Source organism: Micropterus salmoides, unplaced genomic scaffold (genome assembly GCF_014851395.1).
Source record: "Micropterus salmoides isolate LMB-PRFRI ecotype aquatic unplaced genomic scaffold, ASM1485139v1 Ms_hic_scaffold_22, whole genome shotgun sequence".
Taxonomy (NCBI): domain Eukaryota; kingdom Metazoa; phylum Chordata; class Actinopteri; order Centrarchiformes; family Centrarchidae; genus Micropterus; species Micropterus salmoides.
The window spans coordinates 9,872,719-9,896,743 of record NW_024041373.1 but is presented as its reverse complement, the minus strand read 5'-3'; the positions used below and the strand labels follow the sequence as shown (position 1 = coordinate 9,896,743).

Genomic DNA, 24,025 nt, shown 5'->3' with positions numbered 1-24,025 from the left:
GTACTGACTATGTCACACACACATACTAAACCGTACCTGTAGACACTATGGGAACCATGGTCAAATTCTTGAATGGACGTCTGATTTTTGTTTTTATTATTTTGCATTCATTAAGCATTAAAAACAATGATGGGAAATAATGGAAATATTGCCAATATTCTGTCCATGAATATGAACATTTTACCCTTAGTTCAGCTGCACCAGGTTTTTCTTATTTTCTCCCGTATGATTTTAGGTGTTCTTTGCTTTATTGTTGTTTTAATAGCTAATTTAACATCTGGTCATGATAACAGTTGAAATTTAGCCTTTTGGCTAACACTGGCTCATATACAGTGATGCTGATCCCAGAATCCCATTGTCCCAGAAGACAGATGTTTGTCTGCTTCTCCAACTTTCCCTGTACTCCATTTACCTTTTGATTCCACCAAATTTGGTTCAGATTCAATACCAAGTAATACAGAAACACTGACATTCCTACCAAAACTTTGTTAATATTAAGTACCATAATGTTTTATGAGTTTATTTATTTTATTAAAAGACTTTTGTATATCATTTAGTTTTTACTATTCTCTATTAATCATTTAATCGATTGATACTCATATCAAGACTTGTTATTGGTAGTATTGATACTTTAGGTGTCAAGCCGCCCACCTCTAGAGTGAATTCCCACAGCCATCCATTTAAGTCTCAAGTTTTAATCCATCTGATGTTTGAAAAAGGAAGAGGGGAAAAAAGCAAACATTACTGTGACTGTTAATAGTTGTGCTTCGAAGTTATAATGTCTACTTGATTCCAACAGTGGTTTTCCCAGAGGTCAATTTGTACTTGCAGTTAATGGCCTTTCTGGAACTTAAGTCTTTAGTCATTCACACTTCTCCCAGTTCCTATAAACGGGGACCATTATCTTTGCACATTGCACATATATTTCTTATACTGTGAATGTTTGCACATTCTTGCCCATACTTTACAGCTCTATCATTTTAAAAACATATATTTTGTAATACTTTAATAGTATTTGTAAATTTAAAATTTCTATTTATATTTCCAGAATTTTGTACTACTTGATAGTATCTTTTTATTTTCTCTTAAAATGTTTATTGTGATGGATCAAAATACCAAAGAAAATTCCTTGTATGTGAACATCTACAGTACTTTGCAATAAATATAAGTAGCTGTAAATATTACAAGTCTCCCATTTTCTGAGTGTGCGCTCTGTGGAGATCCTGGCAGTGTTGTTGACACTGCAGTGGGGTACAGACTTGAGTCCAGCGATGAGATCATACCGGATCATACCCGATCACACCAGCCCCGACGCCTGTCAACGTGTCAGCCTTCCCGGGACCGTCCAGATAACGTAAACCACGTAACGTTACGTAGACGAAACGACGTAAAAACGAAGAAATCGAAACTTAACAGGTATCCAAGTCAACTGAATCGAAACAGAGAAAGGAAATGCATGAATATGAGCAGAGATAAGATGGGATGCGAAAGGAGACAAGTACTTTGAGCTTTGTATTTTGTTGTCAGTTTTATGTAAAGGCATATGAGTTAAAATTCCGTTGCAGCTTCGTCATTTACGATGGAAACTGGAAGCTATGCTGCTAAACTACACGAGTACGCACAGAGATCAGGGTATAGGCTGAAATTTGACGACCTCGGCTCTGTTGGTTCTGACCATAATCAAACGTGAGTTGAATCTATTTCTGTTACCAGTGGGTTGTACATTATTCTGCACAGTCATGCTCCTCTAAAATAGGAGTGCTTTTCTTTTCAGTGAGAGTCTATTTCATGTTCTTAGGATGTCATGGATGATTATTAGGGTGGTGGCGTTCAATATTAAGTAATACCCACAGAAAAGCAACTACGCATCAATACGTAGGAGGCCTGATCAGAAATCTCCTAAAATATAATCAGACAACCAAGTAAATATAAAACAAATGTATCCAAAAACTAAGGACAACTTTTTATTCCCACATCAAAAGGGGATATTTTTCAGACAAGGTTTTTTTTATTATTATTTATTTTTCTGAGAAAGGTGGATGGCAGGAGCATAAACTGTACAAGGTCATACTGATTTATGTAAAGAAAAACGTGTGTCGATAAAGTCCTTTAATTGCAGCAGATAACATACTTGAATGACCTGCTTGCTCTGGATCAGTTATTCCCTGTGGTCTGTAACCTCTTTATGTGTGAAGTTAATTGTAAATTGTGGTCATGTAAATGTGACTGAGGAGAGGTAAAATCACATCAAATAAAAATAAGAACCTCAAACTTGTACTTAAGTGTTTGAATAAGTATTGTGTTACAAATTCAGCCTATGAATGTAATCTCAGTTTAACATTAGTGTGTGAGTATGCTGGTGGAGGCAGCAGTCACAACATGGATGATTACTACCTCCTGGAGGCTGAACGTGGTAGTGTGCAGATTCATGTAATGTACACCAACCCCACCCACAGAATTTCAAGTCAGCTTGCCTGTATTACAAATATATAACAATTCCTCTACAGATTCACCCAGAGGGCAGTCCTAAATGGTAAATTCTATCCCAATGGTGTGGGTAAGACCAAGAAGGAAGCCAAACATAATGCAGCTAAAAACGCCCTGAAATACTTGTCGGAGAATGAACATCAGGACTCAGTTGACTCAGTAAGATTTTTTTTTCCCTCTTTACTAGAGCATATTGGATTGTAGGTATCTAAAAGTAAAAAAGACCAGTTCATTGCGTACTGTATGTCTCCTTGAAGTATTTGTTATTATCTTGACAGACAGAAAATGCAACAGAAGCGTCTTCTGCATCCAACATCAACTATATATGTTGGCTCAATGAATATGGTCAGAAGAACAAGTTAACTATAAAAGCTGTGGAGTCAACAAGACCCGGACCAAATTATGCTACTCTGTAAGCCTCCTAACTGCATCTGCATTCTTAGCTATTTTGTCACAATTTGCAATTGTGCACTAAATGAAAGTTTTTATGCCTTTTAGATGTTGTAAATTCATTGTTGGTGATAAGGAGTATCCAGTTGTCAAAGGGGAAACAAAGAGGGAAGCTAAGGAGGAAGCAGCCAAGCTTGTATATGATATGATACAGGGCGGTAAAACTACAGAGGTAAGTCATACACATTAGTTTCTGCTGACTTAATCATAAAACTTAACACCTGTTGTAGGGTGTTACATACTCAGCAGGCCACATTCCACTGTGTGAACCATCTCAAAATTATACTTTTTGTCTTGTCAAGACTGCAGATGAGAAATTCAACCATACATCAACTCAACCACAGGAGGAATTCAATCAAAATCTTTCTGATATGTGGTGAGTAAATCGCAACGGTGATGCATTGTTAATTTTCATTTCTTCACCAGTGTGAAATGTTACTTGTTTGTTACAGCAATATGACAACAAGCCTCAATAGTAGCTTCAACAACAGCTTTACAGAGACAAATTACATAGGTATTGTCAACCACTACTGCCAGAAAACAAACAGCTCCCATAAATTTATAGAGGAGGAGAGACGCGGCCCGCCTCATAACCCTCAGTGAGTATGAACCCGAACCTCTATAACCTGAATAGAAACTACAGACACACGATGCTGGACTATAAATGTTAACACAATGATCTAAACAAATTACTCTTTTTCAAAACCCAACATAGATTTTTCTACAAATTAGTGATCAATAACAAGGACTACCCTGTGGGTGAGGGTAAGAGCATCAAGGAAGCGAGACAAAATGCAGCTCAGCTGGCCTGGTCTGCTCTTAAAGAGCAGTCAGACTATGACAGCAAGGTATTTGATATTTTCTTCTCCCTTTACATCATGAAATCAAAACTCAGTTTCTAATTTGTTAGGTAGGGGAGAGCCGGGACCACAGTAGTCCACAGTACTTAACAGAACCGGGAAAAATCAGGTGGATATGTCACACTTTCACAGAGTTATACGAAAGAAGCTCTTTTCACTGTGTTTATTGTTTCATGTGCCATGGTCATGATCCCGTGAAAGATTAGTTAGTACTTAAGCACATCCTGAAGTTTTAAATGTCAAAGTTTTACAGTTTAGAAGCTAGTGAAGTTTAATTGTCAGGTGTCACTGTCGTGATGATTGAAACACCTGTTTAATAAACTGGCAGCCAAGCGTATTTTGGTAGATAAGTACAAGTTTCATCGCTGATTCATCCTGATGCTTTTAGTCGGCATCTGTCTTTTAAAATATATGTTTTGAAAGCCTTTTCCATAGGACATTCAAGCAAGCATTTTTAATTAAATTTTTTCCTTCCAGGCAATTTTTTCTGTTGTATGAAATGATTCTACTGAAGTGAAATTTTATATTTAACTATGATGTCTAACATTATGTCATACACTACATTATGTATACCTTTTCTGTGCATTTCAGGTGTCCGTCAGATCAACAGCGTCCGAAGATGGTGCTCGACCTGTGTTTTCAGCACGATCTGCTACACCGTAAGGCACTTAATGTCATTAGTAGGAGAGCAGACTACGGCTTTAAACACTGAGAAAGCTGTACTCATGTCTCTCATTGTATTCCCCTAGGGAGTCCCATGACTCATCACAAAGCACACCAATGAGCAGTGTCTCAATAATATTCACAGATTCATCAAACCGTTCCGCGGCTCAGGTCTGTTCTCTCATAATCGTAAAAAACATTTAGTAGGTAAAGCAAATACTCTTTTAACAGTCTGCAGCAGACTAGTAGCAGGGTCCATATTTGTGTTTAAACATGATGAAAAACTTAAATAGTTTGAGTGAGGAGAAAAATGACATTAAGTAGTTTATATTGTTGGACATTATTTTTCAACATAGCTACAAGAGGGTACTTCATTTTATTCGGAACACTGTAATAATAAACCCCTTTTTTTGTGAATTATAGATGCCCTTCAGTTCAGCTGAGTATGAAGAAGATACACCAACCAGGTTGTCAACACCAACTTCACTGTAAGGCACTTATCGACACTAGTGTTAAACACATAGCTTAATACTGAAAAGCTGTTCTTATGCCTCTTATTATATTCTCCTAGGGAGTCTCTGGCGTCATCACAAGGCATGTCAACGGGCACAAGTGTTAATCTCAAAAGCTTTACTTCAGACTTTGATCCCTTGGGTTGTCTTGGCAAAGGAGCCTTTGGTTGTGTTTACAAAGCAAGACATAAACTGCTGAACAAGTACCGTGCTATAAAGATTGTCTGCTGTGAGGAGTAAGTATACAGGTTCCAGCGTGCAGTGTAGCATGTGCAGTATTTGTGCAAGTACTTTGTTTACAGATTGATTTTTTTTGTTCTCCTTTGGATCAGGAAATCTCTTCGAGAGGTGAGGGCATTATCAGACCTCCTCCACCCTAATATAATTAGATACTACTCAGTTTGGATGGAAGACTCAGGATACCAATGGGACATTTCAACTGGCAGTTCTAGCTCTTCCCGGTAAGTCCCAAGGCACTGACCTTGACCTTACCTTAAGTAAGCAACTTAACTAGTCTTAACTTTTTATTTCAAGTTAATGTTGAGTAATAGTGAGTTATTAAATAATATTGCTCTTCTTACCTTTCCTAGGGCTGCAAATAATTCATTGGCAAAGTACCTCTATATTGAGATGGAGTTATGTGACACCAAAACACTTGGACAGTGGATTAGTGAGAAGAACACTCAGTCTCCACAAGACTGCAAGAGAAGAGAAGAAAGTCTAAGCATTGCTCAACAAATAATTTGTGGAGTCGAATATATTCACTCCAAGAAGCACATCCACAGGGACCTTAAGGTGAGACCAGTTTACCCTGATACCTGCTCCCTGAGACAGATCCTTGTGCAAACCAGTAGTGAGAGGGTGGAGTACCTAGAACCAGTATATTGCTTGGTGCTGACTGGTACAGAGTAGCAGCACCACAGATTAAACCTTTGCTCCTCACAACCATTTACTAAGAGACACATGGATATTTGGCTAGATCCTGCTCCAACAAGCTCCAAGAGTAGTGTAAAGGTGATGCTGTTCTACTGCTTGAAGTGCAGTATATAGTTCAGGACAGCTTAAACTTTTCTTCTTCTGACCAAAATGTTCCACTAATTACGGACTGATCTGACGGACACCTGAAATGCACAGAAAAGGTATACATAATGTAGTGTATGACATAATGTTAGACATCATAGTAAAATATAAAATTTCACTCCAGTGGAATCATTTCATTAAACAAAAAAAAATTGCCTGGAAGGAAAAAATTAAATAAAAAATGCTTGCTTGAATGTCCTATGGAAAAGGCTTTCAAAACATATATTTTAAAAGATAGATGCCTACTAAAAGCATCAGGATGAATCAGCGATGAAACTTGTACTTATCTACCAAAATACGCTTGGCTGCCAGTTTATTAAGTAAACAGGTGTTTCAATCATTACAATTACACCACTACAATTTAATTAATTGACCTAATGCAAGCCATATGCTGACTGTTAGATTTGATGCTGCTTTCATCCACAGATACCTTTTTAAAATCCAGTTCGAACTCTAATTTCATTAGTTCACCTGTTACTGTCCATCGTGTGAGGAGCTTTGTTTGTATCTATTTGTGTTTAGTTTGATTTTCTGTTTTTGCTTTTCAACGGTTAGCCTGACAACATCCTGTTTGGACTGGATGGAGAAGTGAAGATTGGGGACTTTGGTCTGGTCACCAGAGACGATGACAATGCTTTGATGGACAGAACAGTGGGCAGAGGAACCCCAAGTTACATGGCTCCTGAACAAGTGAGATGGTCTTCACTAACAATAACTTTTTTATTCTTCAGTATTATTGTGTTAACAAAAATACTCTTTCAGATACAAAGCAATGTGCACTGTGTTTTCAAAACTTCTTGCGGGACTATACGTCTAGCCATTTGTTTGTTGTTCCAGCTTTCGGTCAGCAACAAATCTGTATCTGTCCCTGTTTGTATTGGCCATGTGGGTATTCGTCACGGCTTGCGCGAGAGCTCCCTAAAGCAAGGCACTGCGGCAGGTTGCGTGTGTGCTTTGGTCAACAAAGCAACAAACCATCCTGGCATGTCGCAGGCAATTGAAAATAATGGCTTTCATAGTGCAGCGGTGCCGTTGTCATTGTTTATGGGGGCCATAATGGGTTTTTAAAAGTTTACATCAAACTAGGGCTGCAGTTATCGATTATTTTTAGCAATAATAAGTAATCTACAGATTAGGGCTGACCTCGAATAGTCGAAGATTCAATACTTCAATGGAGGGAGCGTTTTTAAACAATAACTTGGAATAGACCCGCGACATGCATGTAGTTGTCGGTCACTGCCAGTTGTGTAATCAGGCAGCTGAAATGCTTTTTGGTCAGTACTGTGTTTTTATTCTATCACAGAAGACAGAGAAGACCTATGACCGAAAAGTGGACATATATCCTCTGGGGTTGATATACTTAGAACTCCTTTGGAAACTCTCTTCTGGCCACGAAAGAGGAGAGGTGAGTCTTGCATAAACAGAACATAACATTGTGTGTTATTATCAGAAAAATTAAAGCTTTAATTAATTAAAAAGTGAATTTCAGGTTTACTAACATGCTCTTTTATCCTTTTATCACTCCATGAAATCCAGGTTTTGTGCAATGCCAGGCGTCAGAAGCTGCCGAAGGAGTTTTCACTGACTTTTCCCCAGGAGGTAAATTACTATATTTTTATTACCCAACTGATACACTTGTCACATGAAGCATTATTTCCACCAGGGTGCTAGTTAGTCATAATGGTCGCCAACAGAGCATCAGGGAGACTGACACACGGGGGGTTTGCACTGTACACAGATGTCCATTTTTAAAGCCTCAAAGAACTGCTGCTGTCTGTATGTGAATAACGTATCAAGCAGCACAGATAAAAAGTGTTTTGAGAGAATAACAGTCTCAGTTTAGGTTTCCACTGGTATGCTGAGCAAAGTGCATGGCATATGTTGGAAATACTGTGGAGTGGAGCTTCAGCAATATTGCACATTGACAACATTTATATTATTGTTGGTACAAAGATCTCAGTCACTGTTTCTTTTTGCAGAACAAAATAATTATGTCAATGCTGCGTGAGAAGCCAGAAGACCGACCTGAAGCAAGTACACTGAAGGCAGAGCTGGAGAAGTGGGCTCAGCTGGTCAACACACAAAATATGCAACAGAAGAATCTAACTGTGTGATTATCACAAGGAACTGTGATAAGTCACATGAGCTTTATAGAAATCTGTCTCTTCTGATGTCTGTTACTAAAATTTGATATACACATATTAATATGGTGTTAATGTACTGCACTAACTGCACTATAGTACTTGTTGAGATCTGTACAAAGTGGCCATACGCCTGTGGCCTGTGGCAGTGGTTGGTAGTTTGACGTTCTGTGTTTTGCTCACGTCAACATGTTCACAGGACATCAGATCATTAACCATGCAATTAATAAACAACCTAAAAGGGGATCTAATATTATGGATTTTATAATCATGAAAAGATATACAAAATATATCATGCTTTTAAAAAGTAACTTGCTGTAATTCACATCTATCTAGCTTATGTTCAAAATAATCATGTTTAGGGTAATTTCTGTGTCAACTGGTACCATTTTATTATATGCTGAAAATGGTTAAATGTATTTCAAGTGGTTTCACATTACAGCCTTTGCTTTTTTTACTGTAAAATTTTAAGTTGGAAATTAAAATAATGGTTATCTGGGATAGAGTGGTCATTCATCTACAAAAGTTGCACACACACGCACATATAGACTAGGTGTATGTTTTGTTTTGTTTTCGTGTTCATTAATCATTGGAATCAATAATGCAAATAATAAAACATATTGTAAATGTATTTTTATTTTAATAATATTATAGGACAGAATTCAGTAATAGATTGATGAATTAATAGAATTAGTTGAATTTATGAGAGGCTGCTGGGTAACTAGTGCAGTTTACTTAAAACACTTCCAAACAATTCAGTGGGGAGTGTTAGATACTGAAAAGACAGATTTATGGCAGAGCCTACTTTTAATCTCAATGTAATAAATTGCAAAGATCAACAGAACATCAATGGAAATATTCAGCTTGTGTCAGGCCAATGACACATTCCTCCTTAGTTTTAACTCTGAATAAATAGCAGATCTGCCAGAAAACAGAAACTTTTAAAAAACATTTCCACAAGGGTGACATGGACCTTTATTTGCTATATGAATCATAGGGTCACAAATTGTATGTAACCATAGTTTTCTCAATCCATAGGATAGCCCCTCTTTGTTGGCATGCTTATACACAGTATTTAAATTGTTTGTAAAGTAATACTGTGTATATTGGAACAAGCTATTTTCCAATCAAAGGGACAGACACATTTATCCAAACTGAAATTAATTTGCTGACAAATCAACAGAGCGATCAAATCAGATACTGTTTTCAATGATTTCACATGAAGATCAGGCATATGAAAGTTCCTCACACTACAAATATTTAAATGAGCTATTCTTATCCCTTTTTGTGATGCAGAACATCCCCAGTTTTACCTTTACCAACAAATCTGTATGTGCCATCACTTTCTGAGCTATCACTGCAACACACATAGTAAGACATACATATAACAGTACTTAACAAGGATGAACAATTTTGATGATCAAAAATGAAATGATCAAGAAATGGCAGGACATGTGGGGCATGGATAGTGTTAGGAATGTGGTTTTGTGTTCATGTTTTTCCTGTTTAGTTTGTTTTCATAGGTTTGGTTTTGTGTTCTGTGTTCTGTAAGCTTTATTTTTATCTTGTCATGTTTAGGGTTTTGTAGCTTTATTTAGTCTTTTGCTCATTCGCATGTTTAAGTTCTCTTAGTATTTGTCTTGTCTTTTATCTTAGTTCTTAGTCCTGTGTTTTAGTCCTGTGTTATTGTCCTTTGCCTTAGTACTTAGTCTTATGCCTTAGTTCATGTTTAGTGTTTTTCCTTGTCTGTGTATTTCTGTGTTTTCTTTCGATCTGTGTCTTAGTCCTTAGCCTTATGTCTCAATGTTAGTGTATTCCTGTTCCCCGTTTAGTCCTGTTTCTGTTCCCTGCCCTGGTTTTGTTCAGTTATGCAGATGTTTCCCATTTTTCTGTTTTACTTTGGTAACTCTCTCCTTGTGTGTTTCCATATGCTTTACTTCCTGTGTTATTTTGTAGTGTTCCTGTTCTTATGTGTCCTTGTCTAGCTTTGTTCCTGTTGTTGATTAACTGATGTGTTTTAGCTGTGCTTCTCTCCCTGCCTGTGACGCCCTTGTCAATGTTGGGTGTTCTGCCCTGTACCTGTGTTCCTGGTTTACCATGCTCCTGTTTGGATCTCAGTTCTGGTTTTTGGTTTTTGTTCATTTGTGGATTTTCATTTCCTTTGGATTACTCTTTTGTTTGGACTGTTGCCTTGTGCTTTGGAAAAACTGTTGCAGTAAGTTTTGCTAAAATAAATATTTTTGTTGGACTGAATCCTCCTGCCTGTGTCTGCGTTTGGGTCCACACCTCAGCTCTCTCTACTGCACTCTGCTACTCATGACAGATAGTGGTGGAAGGAAATATTACAGTGTGCAGATATCTATCAGTGCACACAGTGTGATTAGAAGGGTCAGAAGGGAGGAGACAGTTTTAACCAGACCAAGGTTTGACCACACAGGGTTAAGTATATCATTGTTTTTGTTAGATAGAACTCAATCAGATCAATGTTTGGAATGTAAAATCACAGAAAGTGTAGAACATATACTGTTACAAGAGAGGATAAGGCTAAAACAAAAGTCAGCCAGGAAGAACGGTGTACAACAGGAGAGGGGGTAAAGGACAGTTGTGGAATTCCTGAAGGATATAGGGTTATTTTATAGGATTTCTTTTTTTTTAAATAATTATTAATCATAATTATTAGTCTAATGTAAAGTACTCTAACCATAACTCATGCTACAACTCCTTGACCTCCCTGGCTTATTTGTGATTTGTGTTTGTAGACTCAATAGATGTACAGATGTTATTTACCTGCTATATATCCATGTTTATGAATAAAGATCTTTTTATACCGGTGCTGGTCATATAATTATTTAATTTTAATTTATCATATAATTAATTAATTTTTATTTAATTTAATTGTGATGATCAAAACTGACAGCTAATGAAAATCCCAAATTCAGTATCTCCGAAAATTGGATTACTTAAGACCAATACAAAAAAAGGATTTTTAGAAATGTTGGCCAACTGAAAAGTATGAACATGAAAAGTATGAGCATGTGTGGTGTCCGAACAATAATGCTGCGATGATGTGTTGAGAAGAAATCTGCTTGACACTAGTTGGGGCTCCTTTTGCCTGAATTACAGCAGCAATGCGGCGTGGCATGGAGTCGATCAGTCTGTGGCACTGCTCAGGTGTTAATAGAGCCCAGGTTGCTCTGATAGTGGCCTTCAGCTATTCTGCATTGTTGGGTCTGGCGTATCGCATCTTCCTCTTAACAATACCCCATAGATTTTCTATAGGGTTAAGGTCAGGCGAGTTTGCTGGCCAATTAAGAACAGGGATACCATGTTCCTCAAACCAGGTACTGGTAGCTTTGGCACTGTGTGTAGGTGCCAAGTACTGTTGGAAAATGAAATCTGCATCTCCATAAAGTTGGTCAGCAGCAGGAAGCATGCTCTAAAACGGCTGCGTTGACCTTGGACCTCAGAAAACACAGTGGACCAACACCAGCAGATGACATGGCACCCCAAACCCTCACTGACTGTGGAAACTTTACACTGGACTTCAAGCAACATGGATTCTGTGCCTCTCCTCTCTTCCTCCAGACTCTGGGACCTTGATTTCCAAAGGAATTGCAACATTTACTTTCATCAGAGAACATAACTTTGGACCACTCAGCAGCAGTCCAGTCCTTTTTGTCTTTGCGAGACGCTTCTGACGCTGTGTCTTGTTCAAGAGTGGCTTGACACAAAGAATGCGACAGCTGAAACCCATGTCTTGCATACGTCTGTGCGTGGTGGTTCTTGAAGCACTGACTCCAGCTGCAGTCCACTCTTTGTGAATCTCCCCCACATTTTTGAATGGGTTTTGTTTCACAATCCTCTCCAGGGTGCGGTTATCCCTATTGCTTGTACACTTTTTTCTACCACATCTTTTCCTTCCCTTCGCCTCTCTATTAATGTGCGTGGACACAGAGCTTGCCCTCCTTGTACAAGGTGTCAATGGTCATCTTTTGGACAGCTGTCAAGTCAGCAGTCTTCCCCATGATTGTGTAGCCTACAGAACTAGACTGAGAGACCATTTAAAGGCCTTTGTTTAGTCTTCCTTCCTCTTTTGTCATGTTCACAGGGAGAGAACGGAAAATTGGCCAAATAGAAATGTGTCAAGAAGTTGGTGAAGTTACTGATTGGTGCAGGCACGTTTTAGGCTCATTTTATAATCTGTAGCTTGTTTTTTGGGGGGGGGGTTAGCTCAAGTTACTTTTTTTTGAACAGTGCACATTTGTTTCTTCTATATTTTAATTGCATTACAGGTTTTCTTATTGTGCAAATAAACCTTTCTCAAAGCATTTTCATTTGTTAGTTAACTTTTCTTTTTGCAAGTAGCAAAACAGTAGAGTGGACAAAATCAGCCATTTCAAAAAGTGGAGAGAACATGTCCCTAAGTTTAAAAGAGCTTCTGGTTATGTGAGAGGAGGCATGTCCTGCAAGTACATCTGCAGTATCCTATTAATGTATCATTTTCATACAGTTACAATGTTACCTTTGGAGACAGATTGCACAAAAGACCCTCAACAAATAACCAAAGCTTTACAAGTTATGTTCATTTTTGCAATTCTTCAGGGTTAATGCTATACTAAAGTGTGATATTTTCACTCTGTGTTCACCAGCAAGGCTTCATAAATAATAATATTTAAATGTCATTCAAATACCTGGGCATAACAATTGGTACCAATTTCAGTTATAGAGAAAATCCTTCTTCACAGACACTGTCTCACATTGTTTTGTCTTTTATATCATCAGCATCACCCTGAGGGCAGTGATAAATGGTCAAGGCTTTCCCATTGGTGTGAGGAAGAATACAGAGGAAGCCAGGGAGGATGCAGCTAAAAACACCCTAAAGGAGAAGGAAAACCCGCGACCAGTGGTAAGATTATATTTCATCTTTACACTCCCACTTTACTACAGAAAGGAGACATGGTGTGACACTTTACATTATGCATTTATTACTCATTACTTCTTTAAAGCTCCAACAGTATATAATCACTGGCTGTGAGCACAGCTGCTCTGTGTCGCTGTGGTGGCTGAAGCTCAAGTTCAAATCCAAAAACTTTATTGTCTATCACATTATTATAGAAAATTATCTTATCTCTGGCTGTGGATGTGGTTATTGTTTGGCTGCATTGGTGGTTGTATCGATGATGCTTTGAATATGGCTGTGGTAGCTGTACCAGTATTTTTTTTCACTGCTCCTTTTAATATGAGCCAATAAAAGCATTGAAAAACAACACAGGACTTGAACCTGCGGTCCTTCTATCAGATATGACTGATGTGCTACTAATATACTACAGGAGTTCAGGAATACAGTAGCTTTAATGCAATGCTGAGACAGCACAACCATGTTAATTCACTGCACACATACAACCCTTGTATTAGGGCTGGACAATAAAACAATAACAATAATTATCGCGATATAATCTTTTTCAATAACAAGATAAAAAATGTTCAATAAATATTCAATAAATGTTTGATTTTGGCCATATCGTCCAGCCCTACCTTGTATGTAATTAGTGTTGCATCCATTATAAACTAATGTGTCACAGCCATAATAATAAGAACCAAAGCACAGCCATGGCTATAGTCATAATAACAACTACAGTCTGTCTCAGTCTCGAAAGCAGTTGCTGAAAGAGCTAGGTTAACCAGCTCTGCTAGTTATCTATCCAGCTGCAATGATACAGACGTGCGCATGAGCCAGCCACAGCTGAAGGTAAAACTTATTGCAAGGTAATGCAGAGAAGAAAATCTCACCATGACCTTTCAGGCGCTCTCTAGGGGTATGTGTTTGATTGTGTATAACTGCAAGACTGCGTACAGAGCATGATTCACTGGTTTCTTTATCCTAAAAGATGGTGGTGGTGGCTAAAACGTGTATATTTGCTGTTTTTTTGACAGACAGGAACTGCTCAAAAAAATCGTTCTGCTCGAGTTCATCAGAAAAGTCACTGAACCGATCAGCAAGACGGCGGCCGTGAGGCTTGCCACAGTACAAGCAGCGTTCTTGTCTGCGTTATTTGTTGGTGAGGTGTCGTGCTTGATCCAGAACACTCGCTCGGAGCTCTTAAACCTCAGATACACTTCTCATAGTGATCTGGGTCCATCCACGTCCCTGCTGGACAAATTACGGGAACTAAACATATCAAGCCTTTCAACGTCATGGCTGCCGACCAAAAAAAGCCGGCGCTCAGGAACCTTTGCTAGGTTCAGGAGACATCGGCCACCGCTTCCGGCCCTCTTGTGAGAACGTGAGATCTCTTCGGCACAAAATGGACAAACTTCAACTTATGTTACAAACCAACAAAGACGATAACACCTCCAGGCTTCACATTACATCGTGCTGACAGATCGCTCGTCCGATGCTGGTCCCCTGAGGCTGTCGAAAAACTCCGCGGTTGTTTCGCATGCACAGATTAGGAGGTTTTCCAGGCTGCAGGTGATCTCCATGATGTCACGGACGTAATAACGTCATATGTAAACTATTGCGTGGACCTGTGCATTCCACTCAAAAAGATCATACACTACAATAACAATAAACCGTGGTTTAACAGAGACATTAAAAAATTAAGAAGTGAGAAGAATTCAGCTCACCTATCAGGAAACAAAGAACAATATATGGCTGCCAAATACAAACTGAGATCTGCAATAAGAAGAGCCAAATCCAGTTTGTCCTCTGTTGTATCTCGTCATGCCCAGTTATCTACGCAAAGAAAACCAAAGAATGGCACTAAGCACTAGTTAGGTTCTTAGTTAAGGTTCATTTTGCTTTGCTATGTAACTAATTGCTTAGGACAATTACACATTTTTCATAATTTTTATTAATGAAGTAAATCATGATTGACATTCAAAACATGTATGTTGCTCTGACTGGCAACATTTCTGTTTTCCAATTAATTAATTTGAGTCATTTTAATAATTATTATACAATGCAAGTTCTGTATCATGATTGATTTTTGTTTATTAAGGATGAGCTGATACTTGAAGAAATGAACGCGGGAAATGGTCCCGGTGAGATGACATTGACCCAGTCAGAAAGCTCGAGGTAAGGAAAATTAAAACATTAAATTGCAATATTAACCTGTATTTTCTGTGGGGTTTATCATTGTGCGTTGATAATAACTGTAAGAGACATTTCTTTTGTATCAACAGGTTTAAATCGGAATTTGACTCCATAGACTACATTGGACAAGGAGCCTTTGGTCAAGTGTTCAAGGCAAAAGAAAAACTGACTGAGAAGGATTATGCTGTAAAGATTGTCTGCTAAGAGTAAGTTAAATATTAAATGATGTTTTATTTTTTTAATATGGTTAACATGATATATATTACACATGTCATGCAGAAAATTAGAAGTTTAAACTGAGCTATTTTTTATCCAAATGATCAGAAAAGCTCTGTGAGAGGTGAAAGTATTATCAGACCTGCAGCACTGCAACATTGTTCGGTACTACACATGTTGGTTGGAGGAACTAGGATACCAGTATGACAGTGCAGATGGCAGTGACAGCAGTTCACAGTAAGCCACATCTATTTGTTAACATTCTTACTTACTGGAGGTACATCGATTCCTCATTTGTCTTATCTTACTTTTCTAGGTCTTCTACTGATAATTCATCTGTAAAGTACCTCTATATTCAGACGGAGTTGAACCAACACCAAAACGCTTAGAGTGTGGATAGATGAGAGGAATTTTCAGAATGTGAAGAAAAGAGAAGAGAAGAGAACATCTTCAGACATCTTTATTAATTAGTGGATTCATTACATTCAGTAACTTTATGAGCATAACCGATTATGTGAAATATATATAGTGATTTAAGCAGAGAAAATCAGCTGCCTCAAGCCCATTGTTTATGTGTTCTTGTTTTACGACAAAAGACCCAGAAGACTTATGACCAAAAAGTTGATATATTTGCTTTTGGGGTTGATATACTTTGAACTTCTTTGGAGATTTTCCAGTGGCCATGAAAAGAGTAAGGTAAGTTTAGTCACAATCCAAAATGAGTTTTTCATTATCAGTAGTTAATAACCTGTTTATTTTGTTTTTCTAGGTACCAGACACTTTTATCACATTAATATAACTGAGAAAGTTATCAGGTGTGTCAAACCAGTTACATGTTCTTTCTCCTTTTTTTTTTCTTCCAGGTTTGGGACGGAATCAGAGGACAGAAATTTCCTCAAGGGTTTTCAGGCAGTTTTCCCCATCAGGTGTACATTTTGTCAATGTACTTGCAATGTGGATCATTCAGTATGTTTACATGCAATTCAGTAATGAGGTTGCTCAGAGAAACTGAGTTACAGAGGTAGAACATGTGTATGTGAATGAAAATCTTATGTATAAAACCGTGTGTATGTACACCCGCAGGGAGCTTTCACTTTATAAATCACACTCCACTTGGAAATGTGCACAAGTTTAATTGTTAATTATTCCCAAAAGGGGCTTCAGGCAAAAAGGTAAACATTACATATTGTTGTTCATATCAAACGCACACCCGTCTAATTGGCAGTTGTCAGAAACCCCACAGTGGTGATAGCCTACTTGTAAATGTATCAGGGTGGCGCAGTTCTGTCGGGTTGGTCTATCTGATGCTGGACCCAGTTCAGCACAAAGATCCAAAAGCACAGCTCTAGGGAATCTAAATTGGCATATTAGCCAGTCATCAGTGGCCAGGAATTCTCATTCCCTTCTAATCCTGTCCTCTGCAGTGCCAGCGCATCTATCATGCAGCATCACGCACCAGTGTCACCGCAGTATTTGTGTTTACAGCAATCAAACTGAGTGATTACTTTACAGCTTTGACAAAATTATTGTATCAATCAGTGGTATTCACCCCCCTGGGATATCATTTGAAGATTAAAGTTTGACAGGTGAACACATATTTTTATGTCTGTTTTGTTATGCTTGGCCTGCATTATGATTAGGATCAATAATGAGGATCTCCATATCCTCATTAACGATCCTAAGCATGTAGCGATTGTGTCAGAGCTGTCACTGGCTATATTTCCAGATTTGCTTACTTGCACAATGCATATGAGGTGACAGCATCTGGTATTTCTACAACCAATGTTGATAATTCCATCATTTAACCAAGTTAAAGGCTGAAAAAGCCTCGGTATCTTAAAGGATAATTTCAGTATTTTAAAACCTGGGCCCTATTTTCACATATTTTGGTGTCAAAATGAGTAGTAGGTACAAAACATTCTGGAATCCGTACAGAGCCAGACAAAAGTTTGCGTGGCGACCTGCACATTCTCACATCAAATTCATCTTCATACATCCCGTGTGTGTGTGAGTGTGAGAAAACTAGCATAAGCAACCTTTTGGTACGTGCACACCGTTTATCCATGAGGCCCCTGGTTACTTTAAATCCATGTGCAGCACTTCAGTAAGCAGTGAGACATTTATCTTTGTTGGTTGTCTGTTTAATATCCACATCTGGGTAAATGCTGCAGAGTGCGGTAAAACTGCAGTTTTGTAGAATTTATTAATGCAATATAGCTTCCAGTAGCTGTTCTTTTTTTATGTTGCAGTACCTCATGATAAAGCCAATGCTGTGTGTGAAACCAGAAGATCGACCTGAAGCACGTGACCTCAAAACGGACTTGGAAGAGTGCACTCGCAGACTAAACACTCAAAAAATTGAGCGTTGTGGTATCAAGACTATCTGATTATCAAAAGAAGAAAAAAATCATTGTAATCTGTTTAGAAGATATCCCATATATTTAGATAAAGATGGTCTGTTTAAGTAATGAAAAAGGATCTCAAGCATATGGTAAATACAGACGGGTTACAAATTAAAGGAACAACCTCAATAAATGAGTGAAACAATGAATTCAATGGTTCTATAAGGACCCGGTTCCAAATTTCTCGAAACCTGAAAAATTAGTAAGGTCCAAGCTTATCGATACTTCTACCAAGACTAACAGGTCCTATAATGTAATGTTATGACTTGAGAGACAATAGTGATCCCCATCCCTAATGACAATGCCACCATCCATAGGGCACAAAGGGTCACTGAATGGTTTGAGTATGGATGTACATCATATGCCATGGCCTTCATAGTAGCCAGATCTCAACCTAAAATTACACACCTGTCATCAGAGATTCTTGACCGACATGTTAGACAGCGCTCTCCATAACCATCATTAAAACACTAAATGATGGAATATCTTTTGGAAGAATGGTGTTCATCCGTCCAGTAGACTTCCAGAAGAAGCTGTGTCAAGACACAGAAGCTGTTTTGGTGTTTTTTTCTTTATTAGTCACGTGTATGTATATGGACACAACTGTTTTGTTTTGAGTGTTTTTGTTGTCTCTTTCCTCTGCATGTCTCTCTTCATCAAAGTCCAGCCTCTACTTTTGGTTCATGGTGTCCCTTTTAAACCACGTCTTTGTTACAGATTTTTTTGGTTACCATTTTTTTTTAACTTAAGCAATGGTATCAATCCTTATATTATATTTTATTTCTGTATTGAAACTCTTCCTGTGCCACGTTACTTAACTACAGCGCAACACATGTCTTAAGTATTAAACACTGAGTTCACAACAGTAGACATGAACTCAGTGTGGCTAAACTCTTTAGCCTAGCTCAGCTTGTTGCTTAGCCGCTTTGTAATCATGTCAACTTGATTTCAAGTCCAGTGCGAGCACTTATACAGTGGAGAAAAAAAATTCACAGTACCCCAGCCGGTAATGATGGAAAGATAATCTCAGCTACACTAAGATATTTCATTTTTTTGTTTAACTTTGAAATGCAAGTTCACCTGTTGCCTTGAAAATGCAACTTAAATCAAGTTGAAGATTGCCTTTATTTCAACTCAAAAATTAAGGGTCATAAAGTTGACATAACTAGTGTTCTAGTTGTCTCAACGTTATCATTTTTAAGTTGATTCAACTTTTTATAACTTGTTTCAACTTCATACTTTTAAGTTAAAATGAATAATTATTTTACTTTTATCAATGCAAGAAAAACTTTTCTTAACCAGTCTGACATACAGTTCTGCATTATTCTAGGTCACAGTTTTAAGTTAAAACAACTTTACATTTATACTACTTTCCATTTCAAGTTAAGACTATTTAAATTCCAAATTTGTTTCAATTTCCATGTATAAGGCCTTTGTCAGGTACCCTCTCTAATGGTGGCACTAGTCCTTTCTTGTTTACCACAAAAATGTCTATATTTTGGTTGGAATTTGAATATATGACTTATCTGCAGTGTATAATTGTTAGGGATGAGCGAGTACACATGGGTGGGGTTAACTGGATATTGGTTAATTAAGAATGAGATTGGTATGGGTTAATCAGAAGTTGCTATATTTATTAGATAACTATTTACAGAACAGACTCAGAATTGAGCTTCAGAGCAATGTTGTTGATTACAATATTTAGAGAATGTTGTTTTTTAAATGTTCCTAGATTTATAGTTTATTAGAAAATAAATATTGACTATTTTACTCTGATGATACTGAAATTACAAAACCTTTAGAATTATGGGTGAAAAAAATGGGTATACCAGGTAAATTAACCTGTCAAAGTTTTCTATTTGACTCATTTTTAAAATAGGGAAATATAAAAAATATTTAAATTCTATGTTGCATTAATGTTTTATGTAAATCACTTTGAACTGCCTTGTTGTTGAAATGTGCATACAAATAAATTTGCCTTACACAAGTACCGTGAAGCAATACGTGTATTTTGTCAGTGCATTTGAAGCACATACAGTATGTTCACTAGAATACTGTGCAGATATGTTTTTTAATGTCAAATTTGGATAAGTTAAGTCATGAAACTGTTGACGTATGCACATAACAGCAGTAATGTAGTATTTTAAGGTCGATATTTTCACCACATCCATGTCAAACATGGTAGTGTTTTGTTAAAAAAAATTAATTTGCTATCTAATACCTACTTATGTTGATGATAATGTATATATGCAAAATGTGGCTCTTATGAGATGATGTTACGGCAGTTTTCCCATGATCAATGTGTCCATATAATTTACAGTTGAATACACCACAGGAAGGAAGTTTTGCCTTCCTATTTTTTCCATCATTTCCCACAGTTGTATGATGACATTTGTGTTTTGATGTCACATTATCAGAGAAACAAGAGAAAGGCAACTACAATGTAATAACAAAACACACATAGACTAAACATACATATCTATTTTGGGACAAGTGAAACAACAGTTAAGTCATCATTGGCAAAACAAATGGTTAAACATTTTACAGAAACTATCATCTAAAACGAATATGTATAATGGTGATAGTTAGGGCTGATGTAAACGTTAACACTGACTTGTGAATGCGCCGATTGTTGTTTTTTTAAGTGTGACCTGTAGGGGGAGCTGTGGCTCTGTGTAGCTCACAGCGTGGCTGCAGACTCCAAGCCTCCTCAGCCTGTGGGTGAGAGAGGTTTATTCACAGCGAGAGGGCCAAAACCAAGGGAGCTGTGTGACATTTAATCATGCCTCGGGCGCATGCTTGATGATTAGCATCTCTGTGGAAAACAACAGTTACAAGTGCCAAATGCAGGATCCCACACAATCACCTGGCTGTGGCGCACACAGTCACATAGGCCCCGGTAATCAGCACAAATCAGCTCCTGCGGCTCAGTATGTTAACTCAACAATCACCACACTGCAAAGCGCGCTAAGATTTGCTTAGTGCCCGTGCATAGGCTGCCTTCAGGTAGATTAAATAAACTGGTTAATTTCAATCCTAGACTCACTGGTGGTGACAAAAGCTTTGAGGGAAAATGCAGCTGAAATGAACAGTTTGCAGATCCAGGATCACCTTATCCACCCCATGGAGAACACAGGATATTTTGAACATTGCACACTGATACTGCCCTCAGATCTTAGGCAGTTTTATTGGAATCCCCAGAATGTCCCTCTGAATTAAAGATGTAGCTTTTTAACGACATTACAAAGTTCTTTAAACCCTGCATTAATTGATTTTCTGGCCACTTGGGGGCAGCACTGTACACCAGCTGAAAACACAACACTGACATTGCCAAAGGCAAAAGTGGATCCGGACGCCCTAAATGCACCTGCGCCGTCGCTTAGATAGTTAAATAGGGCCCGATGATTTTAAGCCGCTAAAATGCTCGGTAGAGCTGACAAGAAGTGCTACAAAACCTTTCACATCACACACGTTTAATGCAATTTAAAATAAAAAAATGTATTACACCATGATGTACTGTTTAAAACTATTGGGATGAGAACAATAAAATCATCTTTTAGCCAGCTTGTAGAACCATTTCAATCCCAAGATAAATAGTGTGCCTGTTTTATTTTATGCTATATTCATGAGATATTATAAAAAAAATATTATTTCACCAACAGTTGCCAGCTGATTATTTCTTTTTACTCAAGATATAATTTCTATATCAACTGCATGAGAAAACTTTGAATCATTCTCCCCTTGACATTTACACCACCAAAACAATCCACTCTCATCTAAGATAAGAAACCTGGTACGTTTCCAATCTTCCCCAGCTGTCGCGCTTGTGCGAGCAGGGTTATTGGATGTATTGAGGTCACTTCCTCTGAGAGCACTGTGGGCACTGAAGCAGTGCTCTAGTCAGTGGCCTGGACCATGTAGCCAGGGGTAAAATGGACTCACCAGTCAGGAGCGCAGCAGCTGAGTGTCTCCCCAAAGTCCCAGGGGTCACAGCAAACGATTACTCTGTGCGTAGCCTCGTTGCAGAAGTGGCAACCAGAGTTGGTTCTGCTCTATGTGTTTTAGTGTGTTTAGGAACCTTGATGCAAAGACAAAACTATCACCCACCAGCAGGCATCAAAATGACAGTTGAAGATACACGTGAGTTGTCAGGTGGTGTTGTCATCTTCCCTACCTGTGAAAATATTTCAGAAGTTTCTGTTGTTAAGTTATAGCCCACTTAACCACTGGTGAACTCCAGTTAACTGGAGCATGGCCATATGCTGCCTTGCCGGAGGCCCCACTTGGCTTTAGCTCTAGACTTTCCACCTCGCCAGAAGCACATCCTGCCACTGTCCACTCCACTTAAGGAACACTGCCAGAGTTGTTTAAAGGGCCATGCCACTGGTTTTGCCTGTTTTAACCTACTACTTTTGACTCACTTTCATTTCCAGGCTGCCTTCAATTTCCGTCAATTTCCATGTAGCATAAAACATTGACAAGGATCATAATATTTGTTTGAAATGTGTAACTTCCATTATCATTGTGTGGTAATGCAGTTTAGGTCTGGATTGTGTTATCTCACAAAGATAATATGACTTTTGACAAATCTCTAACAATGGCTCAAATGACTAAATGTTTTGTGAAAAGGGTGATAAACCCACTGAGAATTATCACTCGAGTCTGCATTTTCCTTCAGCTCTACAGACCATTTTAGCGTCTTTGATATCATTGTTTTGGTTTTACAGCCTGTAACATTACTGTTCAGTTCAGTCTAACCACTAATCTTTATGCACAGCAGGCAGCTGATTTCAGTGAAAAAGCTCTGATAAACACAATGTACACTACCATGTGACAACTTTTGTCTTTAGACTTAATATTCCAGGTAGTGGATTCATGAGTAAATGGGTTAAAAGTTCCTGCAGTGATACTTTAAAGTTACAGTACAACCCAACAAAGTCAGAGCTACACTCAACTCATGTCATCTTTACTGTACATTCTGAAAAAACATGGTGAGTGTTTTGTAGTGTTATTCCAGTATTTGTAGACTCAAAATCTGCTAAAAAAGGTATTTTCCCACCAAAGTAGTTTTCCTTGAAGTGTGGAGAAAGGCTTTGGGAAATAAATTTACATTTTCCATTAAAAAAAAAGTTAAATGTACACAAAAAATTTAATATAATGGCAGTCTACAGATAGTATCAGCAAGAATATAATTTTAGAAGGATGTAATTTAACTCACAAACTCGCGACCTGCAAATACTTCACATTGCTCTCCTCACAGACTACACCAGGTTAAACTACAGGAAAATGTTTCACCTGATATACTTTGCAGTGTTTTTCTTTTCTCTAGAGAATGTACTGCCACTTTTTCTTTCAAGTCATTACAATCAAGTTCGAGTTGTGTATCTGAGCTCCCATTTTAAAGAGAAACACCTTGTAATCACTCACATCTACCTGATTCAGCTCTTGTCAGCAGAGGGGATCAGATCCTCTTCCCACCTACAGTAAGTATATCCTCCCCCAAGCTCTTGTTCTCAGTTACATAAAACTAATTTCATGTGAGAACTCCCAACTGGTCTCTATTAAATGCACTGTAAATCAGAGACAACAGACTTGGCAAACTTTGCTCCACACCAGCCAAATATTTACTCATATTACAATATTCATTCTCTTTCCTTATATGTACTCCTCAAAATTTCCACCCCATCGTCTCCTGAGAGTAGGCCTCTCAGGAAGAAGAGATAATATTTTCACATCACAGGATTTCTTTGTTTAGCTGTTGTTGTTTATCACTGCTGGGCAGACTGTGGCAGCGGCTGCCTCTCTGCCTTTTCTTCTCACACTGTCCTGGTTTGACAAATTTCCCCTCTACTGTAAGGTGTTTACTCTGATATATCTTCAGTTTGTATCCAGTGTAATCTTCATGAAATCAAGGAAGATGCACCATTTGATGCAAGAAAACATCACTTTGTTCAAGAAAATTGTTACAAATCAGTTTGATAATGTAGGTTTCCAGTGAGTGAAGCCTTAACTTGATGCTCTAACTATTCCACACAAACTCCATTTAGGTTTCTATAGATAATTTCCTCATTATTACATAAAGAAATATTCTGTGTGATTTCACCTGATGTGTTGGAGT

At 38.0% G+C, this 24,025-nt stretch overlaps 1 protein-coding gene and 1 pseudogene across 2 annotated transcripts; both read left to right on the top strand.

The window, feature by feature from the left end:
• The first annotated feature begins 1,388 nt into the window (after positions 1–1,388).
• Positions 1,389–8,694, top strand: LOC119916939 (interferon-induced, double-stranded RNA-activated protein kinase-like). Of its 2 annotated transcripts, none has more exons than XM_038736931.1 (17): positions 1,389–1,686; positions 2,508–2,646; positions 2,766–2,899; positions 2,986–3,109; positions 3,240–3,313; positions 3,390–3,536; positions 3,653–3,785; positions 4,389–4,456; positions 4,547–4,631; positions 4,884–4,927; positions 5,032–5,208; positions 5,305–5,433; positions 5,563–5,767; positions 6,608–6,742; positions 7,356–7,457; positions 7,589–7,651; positions 8,032–8,694. In XM_038736931.1, exons 1-17 carry the CDS (start codon positions 1,580–1,582, stop codon positions 8,164–8,166), a joined length of 2,001 nt encoding a protein of 666 aa, XP_038592859.1. In that variant the 5' UTR covers positions 1,389–1,579; the 3' UTR covers positions 8,167–8,694. The 2 variants fall into 2 exon arrangements, with proteins under 2 accessions (XP_038592859.1, XP_038592858.1); XM_038736930.1 differs by having other exon boundaries at positions 1,391–1,686; positions 4,884–4,948.
• Positions 8,695–8,850: 156 nt separating this feature from the next.
• LOC119917697 lies at positions 8,851–16,362 on the top strand (annotated as a pseudogene).
• The last annotated feature ends 7,663 nt before the right edge of the window (positions 16,363–24,025 follow it).

Bases quoted from the DNA above. Each gene is read 5' to 3' on its own strand.
- LOC119916939 (XM_038736930.1), top strand. From the start codon at position 1,580: ATGGAAACTGGAAGCTATGCTGCTAAACTACACGAGTACGCACAGAGA. The intron at 3,537-3,652 runs GTGAGTATGAAC...AACCCAACATAG, and splicing joins GGCCCGCCTCATAACCCTCA to ATTTTTCTACAAATTAGTGA. The intron at 6,743-7,355 runs GTGAGATGGTCT...ATTCTATCACAG, and splicing joins GTTACATGGCTCCTGAACAA to AAGACAGAGAAGACCTATGA.